The sequence below is a fragment of the Nannobrachium achirus genome, assembly GCF_963921795.1.
Source record: "Nannobrachium achirus genome assembly, chromosome: 16".
NCBI lineage: Eukaryota > Metazoa > Chordata > Actinopteri > Myctophiformes > Myctophidae > Nannobrachium > Nannobrachium achirus.
In genome coordinates, this window is record NC_137823.1 from 32,313,246 (window position 1) to 32,333,607 (window position 20,362).

A 20,362-nucleotide genomic window follows, 5' to 3' on the forward strand; every position below is an offset into this window, starting at 1 on the left:
GACGTCTATGATAGCTGTGTTTTTCTTACCCCATATCTATCTGACAGTGAACTCATTATTTACATCAATAAACTGAGGAAACATCTTAGTTATAATAGAATGTGGGTTTATTCCAGGAAAGAGATCTTACAAGTGTTAGAAAGACATGGTTCCCTCTTCAATTCTTTAACCAAACTGATATACCAGAGACATGCTGTCTACCTAATATGCACAAGCACATACAAATGAAATATATCTATATCAGAGTGATAAATACATATGTATAACTATCTAACTATCAACTGTCAAATGGATGTTATACTACAGAATTGCTCAGTGTTGGTAAAAGTAGGCTACGCATACGCACATTCTTTTGCTTACAATAATACTCCAAGTACAAGTCCGGAATCAAAAATGTACTTCATTAATAGTACAAATGTACAAGTACCTAAAGTAGAAAGTAGTCTTTATGCAGAAGTTTTCAAATCAGCTATTTTCAAATGTATGCCAAAATGTATATAGGGCTGAAGTGGTTCATGTATATATTTCGTAATAATAATCAAGATCAAAGTAACTAGTAAGTAAAGTTTTAAAAGAATTGTAGTGGAGCAAAAAGTACCACATTTGCCTCTGTAGAAGTATAAGTACAGAAATTTGGAAATACTTGACTACATGTACTTGGTTACTTTCCACCACTGCTGTAGAAATGTGATATGGTAATGAATGAGCGTTGTCTCATGTCCACCGCACTGTGCACAGAGATGCTTGATCTGCACAACTGCCACGATAGGATGAATGGTCAGAATGTTCAGCCAAATTATTCTTTTGCCACGCGTCGGGCTTTCTTGTAGCCCAATACAGATCTCTATGCACAATTTCCAAAAACAGCAAGCAGCACAAAAGTCCGCTTCTTCCGCCGTTAATGCGAAAACCCAGCAGCAGTGGCAACACGGAGGCAATCTGTGTACTGTATATTCTCAGAAACAACTCAATTCACGAAACTGTGTTCTATATCGACCACATTAACATTTAGGCCTAGGATTATTGAGTGCTTTAACCAGTGAAAAATAGCAGATATACAAGCTCACAGCGCGGCACTCGCTGCGAGCTTGTAGATCTGCTATTTTTGAAAAAAGTCATGAAAATGTGTGCAAATCTTTGAATATATGTATTTTCAAAGCGAACGTTTGTAACTCAAATTTTACTTCTGGGTGGTCCCTGGATTCAAAAGACACTTATAGAATCGGGTCAAAATTCGAATTTTCACGATTTAAAAAAAATAGCAGATCTACAAGCTCGCAGCGCGGCACTCTGTGAGCTTGTATATCTGCTATTTTTCAATAGTTAAAGCATAAAATAATGATACACAATAATGTGTACCCGTTCTAAATGGGTTAACCACGCGTCCCTATTGTGGGGGAAAACTTTTTGGCCAAGCTCTGGTCAATATATTTGGGTGTAGAGGAAAATAAAGGAGGGGACCAAGTGTAGAGCCCTGGGGGACCCCAGTTAACAAAGTAAAGGGTTTAACCACTTAAACCCCATTTCAGTCAGGAATTTAACCATTTGTTACAACAAATGGACTACAGTTAAACTTGGCGTTAAAGGGCTCCGCTTTCTGAGATGTTCCCTGAATTTTGTCCAAGCAGCTTGCTATAGGCAAAACAAATCTGGGAACATTGAGCAAAACTCCAATAAGGATAAAATAGCAGTACAATAGCAATACATTGACGCATTAGCTTGAATCAGCAGACGTAAATCAAGTATTTGAGCCTATGCCAGACTGTGATCTATGATCAAAAGGTGGAGGCTGGGGTGGAGGAGGCAGCTAAGCCGCAGCGATGCGAAGCACGCAGCAAGACGAGCAGAGCCATGGTGAATGCAAGCCGTATTTAAAGGAGCCTCTCTTACGGAGCGTGAGCTCTGATTGGAGTATGACAGTGTGACGTAATGACCGGCAGAGCTGTGAATGAGGAATAGGAATGGGAGCTGACTGACAGCTGAGGCGGGCGAGACTCTATTGCAGGGGTCTTCAACGTTGTCAGCCCAAGGACCCCTTTGTTGAGAGAGAGATGAAGCAGGGACCCCCACAACCTCTTCATAGATTCCTTATAGTGTCATTGTTTGACAGCACAATCATCAGTGTATTTTGGATTCATGTCAGTTTGTGTTTTCAGATATTTAACCACTTGAACCGTCAATACTTAATAAAGTTGACCTTTCACTCTGTACTTAGTCTGCTCTTTTTCCCCTCTACACCAAAGCTCTTTGCCGAAAATAGCTGATCTACAAGCTCACAACGCCTCGCAGTGTGAGGCGTTGTGAGCTTGTGGATCTGCTATTTTTGGCTAAAGTTCTCAGAATATGGACGCTAGAAAAAAACTTTATATCACACAAAGATTTGGAGGACCCCCTGTAGTAACTCTGAGGACCCCCCCTAGGGGTCCCGGACCCCCTGTTGAAGACCCCCGCTCTATTGTGTCTTGCATGAACTAACGCTATGCTTCATACGGTTGAGCGGAGTCCCTCGGTGTTCCGTTATTTCGGTGAAAGCTTTGGCTAAACATAGACGATTGAAACGCTTTGTGGATCTGCTATTTTCAGTAAAAGCTCTCCCCACAATACGGATGCTGGGGTTTTTTAAGTGGTGAAGTTAATGGCCGCACCGCCGCGGCATCTGTGGTCCCCGTAGAGAGACGCATTTAGTGAAGAGAAGTAGTTTTTTTCGTTTTTTTACTAGCGAGCGAGCATCACGCCAGATTGCGGATGCTAACATCTGTCCGGTCTAGCTTTCTGGTGGACTGCACTGGTTGTTTTTGTCACATGATGTCAAGACGTACTGTATGCAGATAAACATCTAAGCACTGGATATCTGAGGAAGGAGGGGAGATGAGGGAGCACAACTCCATCTGTCAAACAAATGAGGCCGCGTGCACACACACATACACGCACTGGGGATGGGACGATACGTGATATTAGTGATATTATCGTTTATCGTGATAAAAAACACTCACGATAATCGTATCGCAGAGATTTAATTTATCGTGATATCGTGCTCCGTCATGCACTTGAATCGATTCACCTTTTATTTGACAAGCTGCATATCCGGTACCACTTAAACCCTCTATAATTGGTAAAAGGTACTTATAATATACAGTCTTTTAACTCTCTATCAGATGTCTTTGCCAAAAAACAGCCGATCTACAAGCTCCGACGCGGTGTGGGATTGTAGATCGGCTATTTTTTGGCAAATGTTCCGGCCCCAGGATAATGGATTTTGATTATCGTGATAATATCATAAATCACAATTTCTTTTGACACAATAAACGTGATATGAAATTTTCATATCGTCCCATCCCTAGCACGCACATTCTCACGTGTGTGTTCTCTCACACACACACGCACGCAAGCACACACAGGCTCACACATATGTGCAGCAGGCATCATTGAGTCTGAACTTGAGTGATATTTGCCCTTGTCCTTTTAGCCGTGGGTCCTGAGGGCCCTCTGTGAAAAGTTGTGTAAAAAAGTTTGTTTAGAGCCGAGCGAGTGTGTTAAGCTTTATGAGCACCCATGGGAGATGCAGTGGCACGACGCACGTGCATGGACGCACACACACACACACACACACACACACACACACACACACACACACACACACACACACACACAAACATGTAACGCGCAACACACACACTCACACACACACACACTTCAGGCACGAGGCATGGGCTGCAGCTCACGCTGGCCTCAGCCTACAGTGAGGAGTTTGTTGTCATAGCAACAGTAAAATGAGATGACTTTACTGTCAGCCGTAATGTTTCATGGTCCCCTTGCCGCCATGGCAACATAACAATGGAGAGAGAGAGGGAGAGAGGGAGAGAGAGAGAGAGAGAGAGAGAGGAAGAGAGAGAGAGAGAGAGAGAGAGAGAGAGAGGAAGAGAGAGAGAGAGAGAGAGAGAGAGGTTATCTCTGCCTACCGCTGGACTCCCACTAGGTACAAAGTCACATTGTTGCCCTTGTCCTGCCTTCCCTAGAGAAACATACACACAACTAGAATCACACACACACACACGCACACACACACATGCATATGCACGCATGCATGCACGCACGCACGCACACACAAGAAAACAACTAAAGAGATGCACACACACTAAACACATGCAAATACATCGATGCACGCTTGCACAAGTCCACATAACCACGTTCAACTCACTCAGGCGAGCATGTATGCATGCACGCACTCACACACACACACACACACACACGCACACGCACAAACACACACACACACACACACACACACACACACACACACACACACACACACACACACACACACACACACACACACACACACACACACACACACGTGCACGCGCACACTCACAGCCTGATCTCAGCTTGAGTGTTTGACATGGCTGTCAAACTTGCACAAACACAGACAGCCTAAACTCACATACATGAAAAGACATGGATGTGCGCACGCACACACGCGCGCGCACGCACGCACACACAATTTGACAAGCTTGTCAAACACGCTAACTCCTCAGCTTTTTTTCCTTTGATTACAAGCTCCCCCACCCCCCTCACCCCACCCCTCGTTCCGTTAGTTTCTGGAGTACAATCGTTGCGATCGTCGCCGGGGCCAATTTGAACCAATTACTCTCAGCGTCAACAGGGGTGTGAGGAGCCTTGTTGAATGTGCACGTTGTGGTGCTGGGGGGGAAGAAAGCCACGGTGGCACTATTTACTTAAGTAAAAGTATCAAAACCCACAATGTAAAAATACTCTGTTACAAGTAAAAGTCTGCTGATCAGAATTTACTTAAATTACGTAAAAGTATTGCCATCGAAATGTACCTAAAGTATCAAAAGTAGTAATCATTATAGTCATTATGCAGAATGTTCCATTTCACGAGTTCAAAATGTATTAAAAAAAATCTAGCGAAAATAGCCGATCTACAAGCTCACAATGTGTCGCATCCTAAACTAAAGTTTTCAAATAATTGTAGTGGAGTAAAAGTACAACATCTGCCTCTGAGAAGTAGTGGAGTAGAAGTAAAAGTATCGGAAATTGGAAATACCTCCTGTAAAGTACAAACTCCTGTAAAGTACGTCATAATCGTTTCCATGTTGAGAAATGTTAATATAGTTTCAAACACTTTAAAAAAGTAGTGGAAATAGCAGATCTTCAAGCTCACAACGCGTCGCAATGCGACGTGTTGTGAGCTTGTAGATCGGCTATTTCCACTATGAATGTTATTTTTTTAAGTATAAAATTGTCAAATATGTCAGTAATTTCTTTGTACGTTTAAGTTATGTGTCATGATTGCCATGTGAAACTTCAAAGCCTAAAAGCCAAACAGAAATGTAATTGTCAACGACAAATACACAATTAAATCTTTAATCGCAATTATTTGAGTGACAATTAATCGTCATATAAAATGTCATAATCGTGACAGCCCTAAGTACAAATACCTCAACATTGTACTTGGGTAACAGTTCTTGAGCACACGTAGTACACGTACTTAGATACTTTCCCAGCGCTGTCAGAAAGACTAAAGAGAAGAAAAGCCTTGTGAGAGAGGAGAGGAGGGGAGAGGAGAGGAGAGGAGAGGGGGGAGAGATCAAAAGCCCTCATCTTCATTGAGAGGACGGAGTCAGTGAGTGGTGAGGTGGTGCTGGTGACTATGGAGAGCTTTGCAGACAACACAGAGCAACAGCAGCTCTAGATATACATTAGACGGCTATATTTAGCTCCTCGCTAGCTTCCCCCACAGCCTATCAAACAGCGCTAAGCAGAGTTATTGAGGGCTTCAAGAAAAAAAAAGAAGAGAAGAAGGGGGGAGGAAGGGGGAGAGGGGGAAGAGAATGGGGGGGGGGGGGGATAGAGAGAGAGAGAAAGACAAGAGGAGAGGAGAGAGACGGAGGAAGAGAGAGGTGAAGAGGAAAGCCACGTAAAAGACATCGGGAATAAATAGTATGGGGGGAAAAACAACAGGAAAGAGAGCCGGTGAGAGACGGTTTAGCGCTGCGTTGTTATGCCTCTGTTGCCATGACGACGCAGCATCCGGAGCATCCGCTGGCTTTTCGCTGACAGTTGTGCTGCTGGATGCAGCGTCGGCTTGGCCCACGGGGTGACAGCTGTCAGTCAATCCCGAGTAGTGAGGGGACAGATCGGCCCATGATCACCTTGGATTAGAGAGAGATCGCACACGCGCGTGCACACACATGCACACTGACCCTTGCACACACACATGCAGGGGCCAGACGGAACATATCTAGAATTAATCTGCATGTCCTAATGGCACTGCTTGCTGGGGGGGGGGGAGTGTGTGTGTGTGGTGGGTGTGTACACGCGCGTGTGGTGCATGTGTGTCATGGTGAATCTTTGCCAGTGTGTGTTTTTGTGTGTACATACATTTGCTTGTATTTGTGTGTGAGTGTGCATGGTTTTGTGTGTGTGTGTGTGTGTGTGCGTGCGCGTGTGTGCGTGTGTGTGTGTGCGCGCGCGCGCGTGTGCGCTTCAGCCGCTGCTTGGCTCCTTTTCCTGGGTTCTCTGTTTGGAGACAATCAAAGAGCTGCTTATGTGGCGTGTGATCGCACCGCGATACTCAGCCCCATTTCCCCTCAATTAAAACATTCTAGCAGTATCTGCTGCAGCCCACTGATTCGGCCTGCTCCTAATGAGCTCAGAGCCGCATGCTCTTATGTCGGGGTAATGGTGGTTGTGATTAGAATAGAAATGGTGCTGAAGTCAAAAGTGTGTGATACTGTTGTTCATATACTGTATATACCAGAGTTCAAGCTCCAGAACCGGTGTGGGTGTTGGTCTGAAATTTCACTTTGGTTCACCAATTTGATCTTGAACTTGTTTTAGTCTCACCGGAATCAACAATTCAGTTGTTCTTTGAAAGCTAAAAGAAGTGGTCTTCAACGTTTTCAGGCCAAGGACCCCTTAGTTGAGAGAGAGATGAACCTTCTCATAGATTCCATATAGTTTCATTGTTTGACAATTTGTGTTTTCAGATAATTAACCACTTAAATCGTCAATACATAACTTGACATTTCACTCTGTACTTAGTCTGCTCTTTTTCCCCACACCAAATGTCCATCTACAAGCTCACAATGCCTCGCGCTGCGAGGCGTTGTGAGCTTGTAGCTCTGCTATTTTTTGGATAAAGTTATCAGAATATGGACACTAGGGTTCAAGTGGTTAATATACAAAAGGAGAAAAAGGTTTCTATCACACAAAGATTTTGAGGACCCGCTCTAGTAACTCTGAGGACCCCCTAGGGGTCCCGGACCCCCTGTTGAAGACCCTTGAGCTAGAAGAAGTGGTCTTGTCACAGGGGGGTTGAGTTTCATACGGAGGTTGAAATTGAGGACTATTTTGGTTGTATGCTAATAACTGCTATGTTTATAACCTCACGGCGTATTCGACATTAGTGCCGTCCATTTTTCAAAGGATATAGTTTGTTTGAATTTCAAGGAAGACTTTGAATTTCATTCATTTCATTACAGTATGAATCGGGAAAGTCAACTTGCACAGACCAGAAACGTATATTTGACAACATATCTGACACAAGTTACGTCGTCCTTGTGTTTTAATGCATTTTCATTAAAGAACGGATTGATTTGGGAAGTCTAGCTGAACATTTTCCCTAGTGAAAAGATTGACCTAGGTATACAATCCAAACGTCCGTGATGATTTTTAGACAACATTGACTTAATTATTCAGGTACAGTAAGTTCACGTTTTAATGAATGGAGAAAATATAAACAACCACACAATCTAAAAATAAAGCCATTGTGGTAAAGCTGTGAGTACAGTAGGTAGAGGGTATACCGATGCCAGTATGGTCCTGTTAACATGAATCCACATTGATTGTACTGTACTATCTAATACATGGGTCTTCAACAGGGGGTCCAGGACCCCTAGGGGGTCCTCAGAGTTACTACAGGGGGTCCTCCAAATCTTTGAGTGATAGAAAGTGTTTTTCTCCTTTTATATATGATATAGTATAATATATCCATATCTCCATATTCTGTGAACTTTAGCCAAAAATAGCCGATCTACAAGCTCACAAGGCTCAAGCTCACAAGGCTCACAAGGCTTTGTGAGCTTGTAGAACGGCTAGAGGGGAAAAAGAGCAGACTAAATACAGAGTGAAAGGTCAAGTTTGTTAAGTATTGACGGTTCAAGTGGTTAAATAACTGAAAACACAAATTGACATGAATCCAAAATACACTGATTATTGCGCTGTCAAACGATGAAACTATATGGAATCTATGAACAGGTTGTGGGTGTCCCCGCTTCATCTCTCTCTCAACTAAGGTGTCCTTGGCCTGACAACGTTGAAGACCCCTGATCTAATACCTAATACCAATACAAGATTTGCCCTATCAACGTTCTAAATTTCAACATCGATTTGTCCCCAGAAAGCCCAGCAGAAAAATAATGATGTTGACTCGATCCAAACGCAGTTTAATTGGTGTGAAACGCAGTCAAAATGTTGTTGTCTGTGTGACCCACCCTCTGGCAGTCAGCACCAATCAATGCTTGATGCAAGACGGCACTTTACACCAGTGGTTCTCAACCTTTTCAGGCCGTGACCCCAAAAATATTCATATTTTAACGGGGGACCCCCACCCCCACCCTGACAAGCACTAAAAGTTGAGGCATTACATTTTGCATAACATGTATTTTCACAATTTCAGCCTCTGATATATCAAGCATCTATACTGGAGCAATTGGTGGCAAACCTAAACCAGAATGTTTAGCTACATATTCTCACAAACACCTCTCACAAACATAGCCACCACGTCGAACAAACGTGAAAATTTACAACTGTCCACATTTTAAACATGCCACTCTTTGAACCGCATTTATTTCAATTTAACATTCTCATTCTCAAAAAAATGTTTTTTCTCAAAAAAATGTTTTTTCTCAAAAAAATGTTTTTTCTCAAAAAAATGTTTTTTCTCAAAAAAAGAATTACCAATATTTGGCCATTACACACCACACTGCCGCAACATGGCGGTGAAGGCCGCACAGCGGCCTGAACTCTAGACTTTCGGGCCGCAAACTTCTAGTATTAGACAATTTGTTTAATTTGTCATTTTAGAGGTATTAAAAAGTCCTTAAATTGTCACTTTAGAAATGTGAAGATACCCTCTAGTCCAGGGGTCGGCAATTAGATTTTTCCTCGGGCCAGTTTTTTCCTAAGGGGTTAGAAGGCGGGCCAGGACATGAAAGCCCAATTTAAGAAATTCATAGTTAAACAATGTTACTGGAACTCCAAGACAGACTGCCTTACATATAGGCATCTGTGATAAAAAAGAAAATAAAAAAAGATAAAAAGAATACAAGCGCATGCATACTGTAATATTAACAGGCTTAGATAACACAATGTCTTGTCGATGTGTTGAGGTTTAAAACCAAAATATCGCCGAACAGGCGCATTTGACCCGTTTTTTTACTCCATTGATTGTCCGTTGTCGTCTTGTCTTGTGAGGACTCAGTAGCTTGAGGTAGCACACAATGCTACAACAAAAACAACCGCGGGCAGTTTTGGCCCGCGGGCCGCCTATTGCCAACCCCTGCTCTATACACTTAAACTTTATGTTGGTTTGTTTACTGTTGAGAGACAAAACAATGTTGCACATTAAGTTAATCATCTGGGGAACCCCCCCAAATTAACTCAACCCACAGGTTGAGAACCACTGGTCTAGATGAATGGCATATGATGCATACATACCCTCTATTGATACTTTCCAAGTAAAGAAATGTAGTACTTTTCCACCACCACTGACCGTGTGCTCTCTCCCTCTCTCTCTCTCCCCTGTAGGAGTGAGCCCGGGGCTGGATGGGACCCACCATGCCCCCCAGCAAGAAGGCCCAGAGCCCCAGCAGCGGTGCCAGCGCCTCGCGGGGCCTGAGCCCGCCGTACCGGCAGCAGCAGCAAGGGGACGCCGCCGAGGCGGAGGGCGCCGACCTCTCGCTGTCAGTGTCGGCCTCCTTCTCCAAGGCGGAGGACGAGGAGCTCACCAGCCTCTCCTGGCTCCACGAGAGCACTGACCTGCTCAACAGCTTCGGCCACTCGGGCCTGCGCAGCGTCTCGCCGCTGCCAGTGGTGGGAAAAGTATTTACGTTTTTTGTTACTTAAAGTAAAAAAATGTCAATGCTGCGATGTAGAAATGCTCAATCTCACGCTTTTGATAAATGCTATATAAATGCACCATTTACAGTTTGCATTGCAGTATAGAGGGTATGTGCGTGACCTAATTGTACCCTGAAATTATGCAGGAATGCCTACTGAGTGGTAAAAAAACAGTAGGAGTCATGAGGAGTCAGTAGGAGTAAGGAGGAGTTTTCCAACGAGCGCTTCCAAACTCCAATGCTTCATGCTGCTTTGTGTTTTGCTCTGTCTAGATCAGTGGTTCTCAACCTTTTCAGGCCGCGACCCCCAAAATAATAATTATTTTAACTGGGAACCTATCCTACGAGCACTAAGAGTTGAGGAATTATAATTGCGACCGTAGGTCGCATTTACTACCAAAACCTCCACCGGCTGTCCGTCTGTCTGTCTGTGAGTCAGTCACACTTTTGCCCTGCTCATATCTCCACAACCGTTGCCCCCATCCATGCCAAATTTTGCACACACACTCCTTACCTGCCAAACTACAACCTCCAAGGACCCCCGGAGCTCCAGGGACCCCCAGGTCCCTGGGGGACCCCCAGGTGTAAAAGAATGTCCGTCCGTGAGGCACACGTCACACGTTACACTTTTGCCCTGCTCATATCTCCACAACCGTTGCCCCCATCCATGCCACATTTTGCACATACACTCCTTACCTGCCAAACTACAACCTCCAAGGACCCCCGGAGATTCAGGGACCCCCAGGTCCCTGAGGGACCCCCAGGTGTAAAAAATGACCAAATGTGCAAAAATGACCAAATGACCACCCCAACGGGGCTGCTCACGGGGAATTCCTGGGGACCACCCACTCCTGCTGCTCCAGAACGGATGCAAAAGTGCTGACGCCCCCAGTGGAGGACCCCCTCCACTGCAGCTCACATAAAATGCCGTAACTCGGCCTAGGAGCGTCCGGGAGAGCCGGGGCCGGTACCTATTCGTCCGCCAAGGCAACGCGGAGACCCCACCCCTCATTTCTCACATGGCCCTCTTCTAGCGCCACCTTCAGGCTGATTTTTAAAACACATTTTTGGCCACTACTCCTACAGTTTTGGCCCTAAAATCACGCAAATTGCTACACAGTATGTCTACACTCATCCCATCAACATGAATCTGTCCCATATAGCGCCACCTTCAGGCCGATTTTTAAAAACACATTTTTGGACACTGCTCCTACAGATTTTGCCCTAAAATCACGAAAATCACTACACAGTATGTCTACACTCATGTCATCAACATGGCTCAGGAAGATTTTGGAAAAACACATTTTTGCCCTATTTGTGGAGATAAGTGACCTACGGTCGCTTATCTCCCGATTAGGGAGTCTTACTGGTTTGTATAAAACGGGTCTATTGTGAAAATAGCGATTTACAAGCTCACAAAACGCGTCGCAACGCGTGAGCTGGTAGATCTGCTATTTTTTGGCAAATGTTCCGCCCCAGGATAATGGTTTTTGATTATCGCGATAATATCGTAAATCGCGATTTCTTTTGTCACAATAATGGTGATATGAAATGTTCATATTGTCCCATCCCTAATTCCACCGCTCCCCTGCTTGCAGGACCCCGACGGCCACGTGTCGCCCTCCTCCTCCTCGCCGTCGCCCGGCGACGACCCGCTCCTCGCCGGCGACGCCCACTCCCCGTACGACCCGGCGGCGGGCGCCAGCCGCAAGCCGCCCTACTCCTTCAGCTGCCTGATCTTCATGGCCATCGAGGACGCACCCAACAAACGGCTGCCCGTCAAGGACATCTACGGCTGGATCCTCGAGCACTTCCCCTACTTCGCCAGCGCGCCCACGGGCTGGAAGAACTCGGTGCGGCACAACCTGTCTCTCAACAAGTGCTTCAAGAAGGTGGACAAGGACCGGAGCCAGGTAAGGAAGAGAGAGTACAGGGGGAGTTGATGTTGGGGAGATTGTTTTGGCACGGTGTGTGTTTTTGGAGCGGTGCCTATACCGAGTGTGTGTGTATGTCTGTCCGTATGTTGTATTGTTGTTGATGTATTATCTTGCTTATTATCATGCTTATTGTATTGATGTATTACCTAAGTCGCTCTGGATTAAGAGCATCTGCTAAATGCCTAAATTGTAAATTGTGGAGCGGACGGCCCTGCTCAGTGGTGTTTGAAGCACACGGAAGACTGCCGGAAGTATAGCTGAATTGGCCTATATACAGTACATAGGCAAATTTTGCGGCCCGTGTTTGACCACTCCCAGGTTTGACCACTAGGCTAAGGCTGCTTCAGTGCTCTACCGTGGTTCTGGGGGCTTGGTAACTGCCTCACCAGCCGCAATACCGCTGGGTGACCTACCTTCCAGTGGCGCTGTTGAGCAGCCTAAGGCACCGCTCACTCCCTTTGGGTGGAATTTTTTTCCACTTTATTCCCTACAGTGCAGCAAGTAATTGATATAGTCGCTGTCGGGCAGAAAACTCTTATCTCCATATTCTAAATCTTTGTGTTTTGTTCGTAAATCAACACCCGTACTCGATCATACTAGAGCGTCACACAAAAGCATCAAAAGTAGCAGATCGGCAAGCTTGAAAAGCGAAGCGACGCATTTCGAGCTTGCCGATCGGTTTCTTTTGACGCTTTTGAATTTGAATCCTGAAAAGTAGCGTTTTTTGGACGTATGAGGTTTCCCCCCCGACAGAGATGACCCCCCCCCCCCCCCCCCCCCCGGACACTCCACACTCATACTCAACGCTGCCCCCCGTGGTGGCGTTGGGTCAGTGCTACTACAGCTCACAGTGATTACAGAGGGGCAGACCCTCCAGTGTTTGGCCGACATCACTGGAAGACTGCGTGCGGACTTAAAAGCTCGCGGGCCAAGGCGGTGGGTTATCAACGCTCTGCAGGGGTGCATCTGACTCTGAAGTGGAACACGTTCTTTACTTTGTCTACAGCTGTTACCAGATTGTGCCTTATCAATAGTTGATGATCTCAGCCCCTTCATATAGAGTTCTCGCAGCTCAGAGTCCCCCGCAGGGGGGGAGTTGGGGGGGGGGGGGGGGGGGGGGGGGGTGCTATATCGCATTTGATTTAAAGTCTTGATACCAGGCACCAGGGCTCTTATAAATCTAAATGTTCTCCCATTAAAAAGGAGGCATGGTAAATAGGGGGGAATGATTCTCCCTACTCAATTAGTAGTAAATTAATATTGGAGGGCTTAATGACGTTGCAATGCCGGGAGAAGATTTGATCTCATCACACAGGGATGTTATAGTGGGAGTGGGGAGGAGGGTGGGGGGGTTGGGGGGCCTGGGTGGGATCAATGCTGGCTCTGGGACTTTGAGCAGCTTGATTTGAGATTCTATTGTCTTCAGCATAGCCTCTATATCGTCGTTGTTGGGTGAAAACCTTGTACGTCCAAAACCGTTCGTTTTGCGTTTATCATTTTAAAAACGATCTAAACTAGTGAAAACAGCCGATCTACGAGCACACAACGCCTTGCGCCGCGAGGCGTTGTGTGCTTGTAGATCTGCTGTTTTCACTACTTTTGTGCGACGGCCTTGTATGATGAAGCAGGGCTTTGCTTTGCGAAAGAACGTACACATTTGAAACGTGGAGATACAAGGTTTCCGCCCGACAACGACGATATGTGTGTGTAATCATTTAGGTTATAGGAGCCTTTTACCGTATGGAAAAAAGACAAAATGAAGGAATGAAGGGTGAAGAGGACAAAGTGTGTGTGTGTGTGTGTGTGTGTGTGTGTGTGTGTGTGTGTGTGTGTGTGTGTGTGTGCGTGTGCGCGCCGTGCCCCCATGCTATGCTGTCATCTGGTCCTTGCCTACACCAGCAGAGCTGGTCTTGTATACATATCTCCATAGTAACTAGGTTGCAGTTGACATAAAAGTATGCTGTTGCTGTAGCAACAGGAAAACTGATTTGGCTTTACAGACATGGGCGTGTATATGTGTGAGTGTGCAAGTGTGTGCGTGTGTGTTCGGTACGTGCATTTGTGCGACTGTGCGTGAGTGTGTGTCCATGTCCGTGCATGCATATATGTGTGTCCGTTGTGTTTTTTTTGTGCGTGTAGGCATCCGTGGCTGTGTTTGTGCGTGACGTGTGTTTCTGTGTCAACGTGTGTTTGCGTGCGTGAACTGGTGTGTGCGTGTGCAGGGGCGGCGTGTGTAGAGAGGTGATTTTGGCAAGGACAGGCTGTCTTGTGTTTGTGTCAGTGCACACCGTTTAAGACAGCACGCTAATTAACCCTTCAAACCTGCCCACTCGCTCGCACGCACGCACACATGTGCACACACAGACACACACACACACACACACACACACACACACACACACACACACACACACACACACACACACACACACACACACACACACACACACACACACACACACACACACACACACACACACACACACACACAAACAGGTACACGTACAGACACGGGCCAAGCCTCATGGCAGACGCGGACAACGGATAACACGTGCACACACACACACACAAACACACACACACACACACACACACACACACACACACACACACACACACACACACACACACACACACACACACACACACACACACACACACACACAGAGGCTCACACAAACAAACAAGCAAGCGAGTTGTGTACCTGCACGTGAGCACATAACGTGCACATGCTCACACACATGCACGCATGAATGCCTGCAAGGACAAAAGCACGCAACACACACACACACACACACACACACACACACACACACACACACACACACACACACACACACACACACACACACACCAACAGGAGCACAACGGCTGGCTGTCTCAGTGTTAGAAATGAGGGCACATCTCTGCAGACTCCACCTGCCTGAGCCTGGCTTTATCTGAGGCTGGGATTACACAATGAATGTGTATCATCTCAGTCCCTCAGACCCCATTCTGAAAGCCCCAAATGCTCCCTTCCTGAAACACTTAAACCTGATGCTAAAAATGTCTTCTAAATCTTCTAAACCAGGGGTCTTCAACAGGGGGGTCCGGGACCCCTAGGGGGTCCTCAGAGTTAGTTACTACAGGGGGGCCAACAAATCTTTTGAGTGATAGAAACTTTTTTTCTCCTCTTTTATATTAACCACTTGAACCCATAATCTGAGAACTTTAGCCGAAAATAGCCGATCTACAAGCTCACAACGCCTCGCAGCGTGAGACGTTGTGAGCTTGTACTTGTAGATCGGCTATTTTCAGTAAAGAGGTTTAGTGTAGAGGGGAAAAAGAGCAGACCAAGCACAGAGTGAAAGGTCAAGTTTATTATGTATTGACGGTTCATGTGGTTAAATATCTGAAAACACAAATTGACATGAATCCAAAATACGCTGATGATTGTGCTGTCAAACAAAACTATCTGCTATGGAAACCTCATGTTCAAAACTGGTACTTTTCAGGATTCGAAAAGAGCAAAAAATAACAGATCTACAAGCTCAAAATGTGCCGCTTCGCGCCCATCAAGCTTATGGATCTGCTACTTCCGATGCTCTTGCGTGACCCTGAAGTATAGGGCATTAATTTACGAAAAAACACTAACAGTTAGAATACAGAGATAAGCGGTTTCTGTCCCCGACAGCCACATTATAGAGTGTGAGTCACGCTAATACACAACATTTGGTTACCTATCGACTTCAGTTCTTCCCTCCCATAGTTCCTCCCTCCCATTCCATCCATGAAGGCAGGTCACAAAAAGTTGTAAGTAACACATTTGGTCACTCACATCATGGGTCTGTGCCCGTGGCGCTGATTGGCTGTGGCTTTCAAAAACAGCCCAGGTTATGGTTCAACACGCTGTTTAACCCCTGGGGGTCCCGACCCACAGGTTGAGAACCACTGTTCTACTGTAGTTCTACTGTATACCACGCTGTTTAGAAGCTCTGTTGTTTCAGCGCGACCTGACGGTCGCTTCTCACCCTTGCGATGTCTTACTTCTACATTTTAACTGCACACCTGTTTATCTCCTCCGTTAAGGTGTGTTTTGTAGCGCTCTGTGTTCAGTGGAGACAGAGATAGACCTGGGGTTTGGGCTGAGGGGAGGGGGTCCCTGTCCTCTGCGCCTTGTAGAGATAGAGACACACAAACTGTGAGAGGGGGAGAGAGAGAGAGGAGAGAGAGAGAGAGAGAGAGGGAAACACAGGTGGAGAGAAAGAGACAGAATGTTTGTGCGTGTGCATGTGTGTGAGAGAGAGAGACAGAGGGAGAAAAGAGAGAGAGAGAGAGAGGCTTACTTTTAATGCACTGAATCAGATTCCCATCAATTTACAGAGGTGGAGATTAATTTGACAGTGACCTATTTGTTCCAGTGAGTGTATTTCTAGGTCATATCCAGGCAGATGACAAGACAGGCGCTGGTTTAGAATAAGCACTGAATTGCTGTGTGTGTGTGTGTGTGTGTGTGTGTGTGTGTGTGTGTGTGTGTGTGTGTGTGTGTGTGTGTGTGTGTGTGTGTGTGTGTGTGTGTGTGTGTGTGTGTGTGTGTGTGTGTGTGTGTGTGTGTGTGTGTGTGTGTGTGTGTGTGTGTGTGTGTGTGTGTGTGTGTGCACCCTTGCCCTTGTTTGCGTGTATTAGTTCGTTCGCGCTAGGCATGTTCTCTGTCTGTGTGTGTGTATGTGTGTGCGTGTGCATGAGTGTGTGTGTGTGTGTCTGTGCCGTGTGCAGGCCTGTGTTGGCATGCGTGTGCCCCGCCGTCCAAACTCATAGATGCGTGAGAGAGCGCGAGTCCCCACGGTTGCCATGGCATTGTTTACAAACAGGATTCTTTGTGCGTGCTGAATGACATGCCTTAATGACAAGTGTCCTCACACACACACACACAGACGCGCGTGCTCGCGCGGAGTAATATATCTCTCAAAAGCCTCTTATGAAATCAGAGCGCAGAGAAGAACACTCAGTTTTGTAATGGAAAGCACACCGTGTTTTTTATTTTTTTTGTTCGTGTGCCGTAACCTCTCACTTAACCCTGGCCTCTCCAGAGAAGTGCTGTTCACCGCTGATATTATGCCTTAATTCTCACCGTTACCGAACCTTTTTGTTCAACAGATTCTCGTTACGCGTCGGGCTGCCGTGTTTGTTCTTGACCCAGCAGGCCTCCTCAGGCTTCCAAATTACCGCCGCGTTGCTCGAGAGAGAGAGAGAGAAATGTGGAATAAGTGTGTGTGTTTGTGTGCGTGTGTGTGTGTGTGTGTGTGTGCGCGTGCGTGCGTGCGTGCGTGTGTGCGTGTGTGTGTGTGTGTGCGTGTGTGTGTGTGTGTGTGCGTGTGTGCTGCTGTTTGACAAAAAAATCCCTCCTTAAACAAACCGCTCTTAGAGCGAATAACTTGAATAATGCAAAAATACAAGTGGTAATGGACCGAATAGGCTATTAGCATTAGGACTTTTTTCCATCTCAAAATTGAGTATGGACTAAGAGAGAGAGAGAGAGAGAGAGAGAGAGAGAGAGACACGCAGGTTTTTTATTGCTGCGACGTTTGCAATAAAAACCCACCTAAAACCTAAATTAGAACAACTGGGACAGACTTGGAACAGTGACAGAAATATAATAGTTGGGGGGAAAGTGCATGTTGTACCTATCATAGCACCAAGTGTAATGGGATAAATGCTCTTTGTTTCCAGCAGGGAAACACAGGCCATACGTGGTGTCATGAAACCGCAGCTCCTGGGTTCCATTGACAAAATGGCGTATGTATTTGTATAAATGCACATTTTAATCTAATGGTTTGGCGGAAAATAGTTTTGGTTTAGTGGTTTTATCGAAATTAGCAGCTCTACAACAGGGAGGGGGAGTTTCTCAGTATCAATCGTTGCTGTTTCATCACATAAACCAGGGGTCTTCAACAGGGGGTTCCGGAACCCCTATGGGGTCCTCAGAGTTACTACAGAGGGTCCTCCAAATCTTTGTTTCTCCTTTTCTATATTACCCTCTTGAACCCTAGTGTCCATATTCTGAGAACTTAAGCCAAAAATAACAGATCTACAAGCTCGCGCTGCGAGCTTGTAGATCGTCTATTTTTGGCAAAGAGGTTTCGTGTAGAGGGGAAAAAGAGCAGACTAAGTACAGAGTGAAAGGTCAAGTTCATTAAGTATTGAGGGTTCAAGTGGTTAAATATCTGGAAACACAAATTTAGATGAACCCAAAATACACTGAATCTATGGGTTGTGGGGGTCCCTGCTTCATCTCTCTCTCGACTCTTAGTCCGGGAAAAATGGGGGTGAACGTGGATTCGCCTGTAAAAGTTTTTTTCTCAACTGATTCTTGTAGCTTGGGGTCACCTCTTAAGGATTCAAGAGGATGACCAGTTATATCCATTGAGCATTTTTTATTATTAACCCCTTAATGCCTGAAACATGGGCCCCCATTGACTTTCTATACAGGAGGAAAATACCCAGAAAAATATTATTTTTTGGGGTATTTAAGGAGGATCTGAGGGGTCTAACTAGGGGTTTGTCATGATGCTGAATCCATTGCAGGCATTTGTTTTGCACAAAAAATATTCCGTGGGCTAGAAATAGCCTCAGAAAACAATACACGTATGGGTGAGTATTCATGTTAGTCGGAGGCCTTAGGGTTTTTTTTCTCGTGCTAATCAGTCTAAAAGTGCAAAATTTTGCACAGATGTAGCTCAGGGCATGCTCTAATGATTTAGCTAGGTCGGCGGCCTTCGGGGTCACCACAACACCCACAAAACTCTGAAAAGTGATGACTCATCACTTTTCATCACTAAAGTCGATGGGAGCCCAACTTGATTTGGCCGCTGTGGCGACCCCGAATGTCGCAGACTCGGGCGCCCTAGCTAAATCATTAGAGCAAGCCCTGAGCTACATCTGTGCAAAATTTTGCACTTTTAGACTGATTAGCACGAGAAAAAAAACCCTAAGGCCTCCGACTAACATGAATACTCACCCATACGTGTATTGTTTTCTGAGGCTATTTCTAGCCCACGGAATGTTTTTTTGTGCAAAACAAATGCCTGCAATGGATTCAGCATCATGACAAACCCCTAGTTAGACCCCTCAGATCCTCCTTAAATACCCTGAAAAATAATCTTTTTCTGGGTATTTTCCCCCTGTATAGAAAGTCAATGGGAGCCCATGTTTCAGGCTTTAAGGGGTTAATAATAAAAAATGCTCAATGGATATCACTGGTCATCCTCTTGAATCCTTAAGAGGTGACCCCAAGCTACAAGAATCAGTTGAGAAAAAAACTTTTACCGACGAAACCACGTTCAGCCAAAAATCACCGTTTTTTTCCCGGACTATCTCTCTCGACATAAATAAAACACAGTGTAATGGCGAGGAGTATACCAGCACTTAAATGTCATCTCCCCCACCTCTGTACGTGTATAGAGGTGACCAGTGGTGGAAAGTAACTAAGTACATTTACTTGAGTACAGTACTGAGTACGATTTTGACAAGCTCACAATGCGTCACCATGCGACCCATTGTGAGCTTGTAGATCCGCTTTTCAAAAGATGTTTCTACAATCGAAAACTTTAAATGGGACACTCTGCACTTTTACTTTTGGTGCTTTAAAGCTATACTGTGTAAGATTCTCAACTAGTGGTCAGTAGCCATATAGCAAACCGCGGTCGCGTTCGCGTCTTTCGCCCGTTTTTCGTACCTTCACACCCCCGCGTCTGCCTCCACAACGCCGAGAGCTATCTTTAGAGGGGTCCCTGGTTCCTGGGCGTTCAGGCATTCCGGAGAAACGGACGACTTCACCCTGCCTGGTAGGCGAGATTACTTTTTGAGTAAAGAGACACACGGCGACTACAAATATGGCGACCCCACTTCAAGACCAGGGCAGATAAGCTGTGATTGGCCGGTAGTGTACCATGTGTGCATGATCGGCGATGTGATTGGGCAACGTATACACAACGTATACAGATGATGCAGATTACGTCATCATGGCGCGAAATTCTCCCCCCCTCACGGCTCATAGAAAACATATAAAGAGAAGGCTTCAGAAGCTGAAAATAACGGAGTGGGTGTTCTAAAACTTTAGCGATTTAACAGTTAGGACAATTTTAAGATTTGTTTTATAAAAAAAGTTACATAGTAAAACTTTAAGTGCATTTTGATGCCAATACAATTTCCGGACATTTACTTGTAACAGAATATTTCTACATTGAGAGCAGGCCAATTACAAAGAGCCTGTGTGTGTGTGTGTGTGTGTGTGTGTGTGTG

The 20,362-nt window shown here is 45.5% G+C and overlaps 1 protein-coding gene across 1 annotated transcript in view; it reads left to right on the forward strand.

Moving 5' to 3' along the window:
- The window catches only part of ches1 (checkpoint suppressor 1), a gene marked incomplete at its 3' end in the record, with an annotated part of 119,886 nt that overhangs the window by 45,576 nt on the left and 53,948 nt on the right, over positions 1 to 20,362 (forward strand). Inside the window, exons 2-3 of the mRNA XM_080745315.1 lie at positions 9,835 to 10,116; positions 11,744 to 12,058. Of these exons, the coding sequence (XP_080601441.1) occupies positions 9,853 to 10,116; positions 11,744 to 12,058 (579 nt within the window). The 5' untranslated portion in view covers positions 9,835 to 9,852. The remainder of the gene's footprint in view (positions 1 to 9,834; positions 10,117 to 11,743; positions 12,059 to 20,362) is intronic.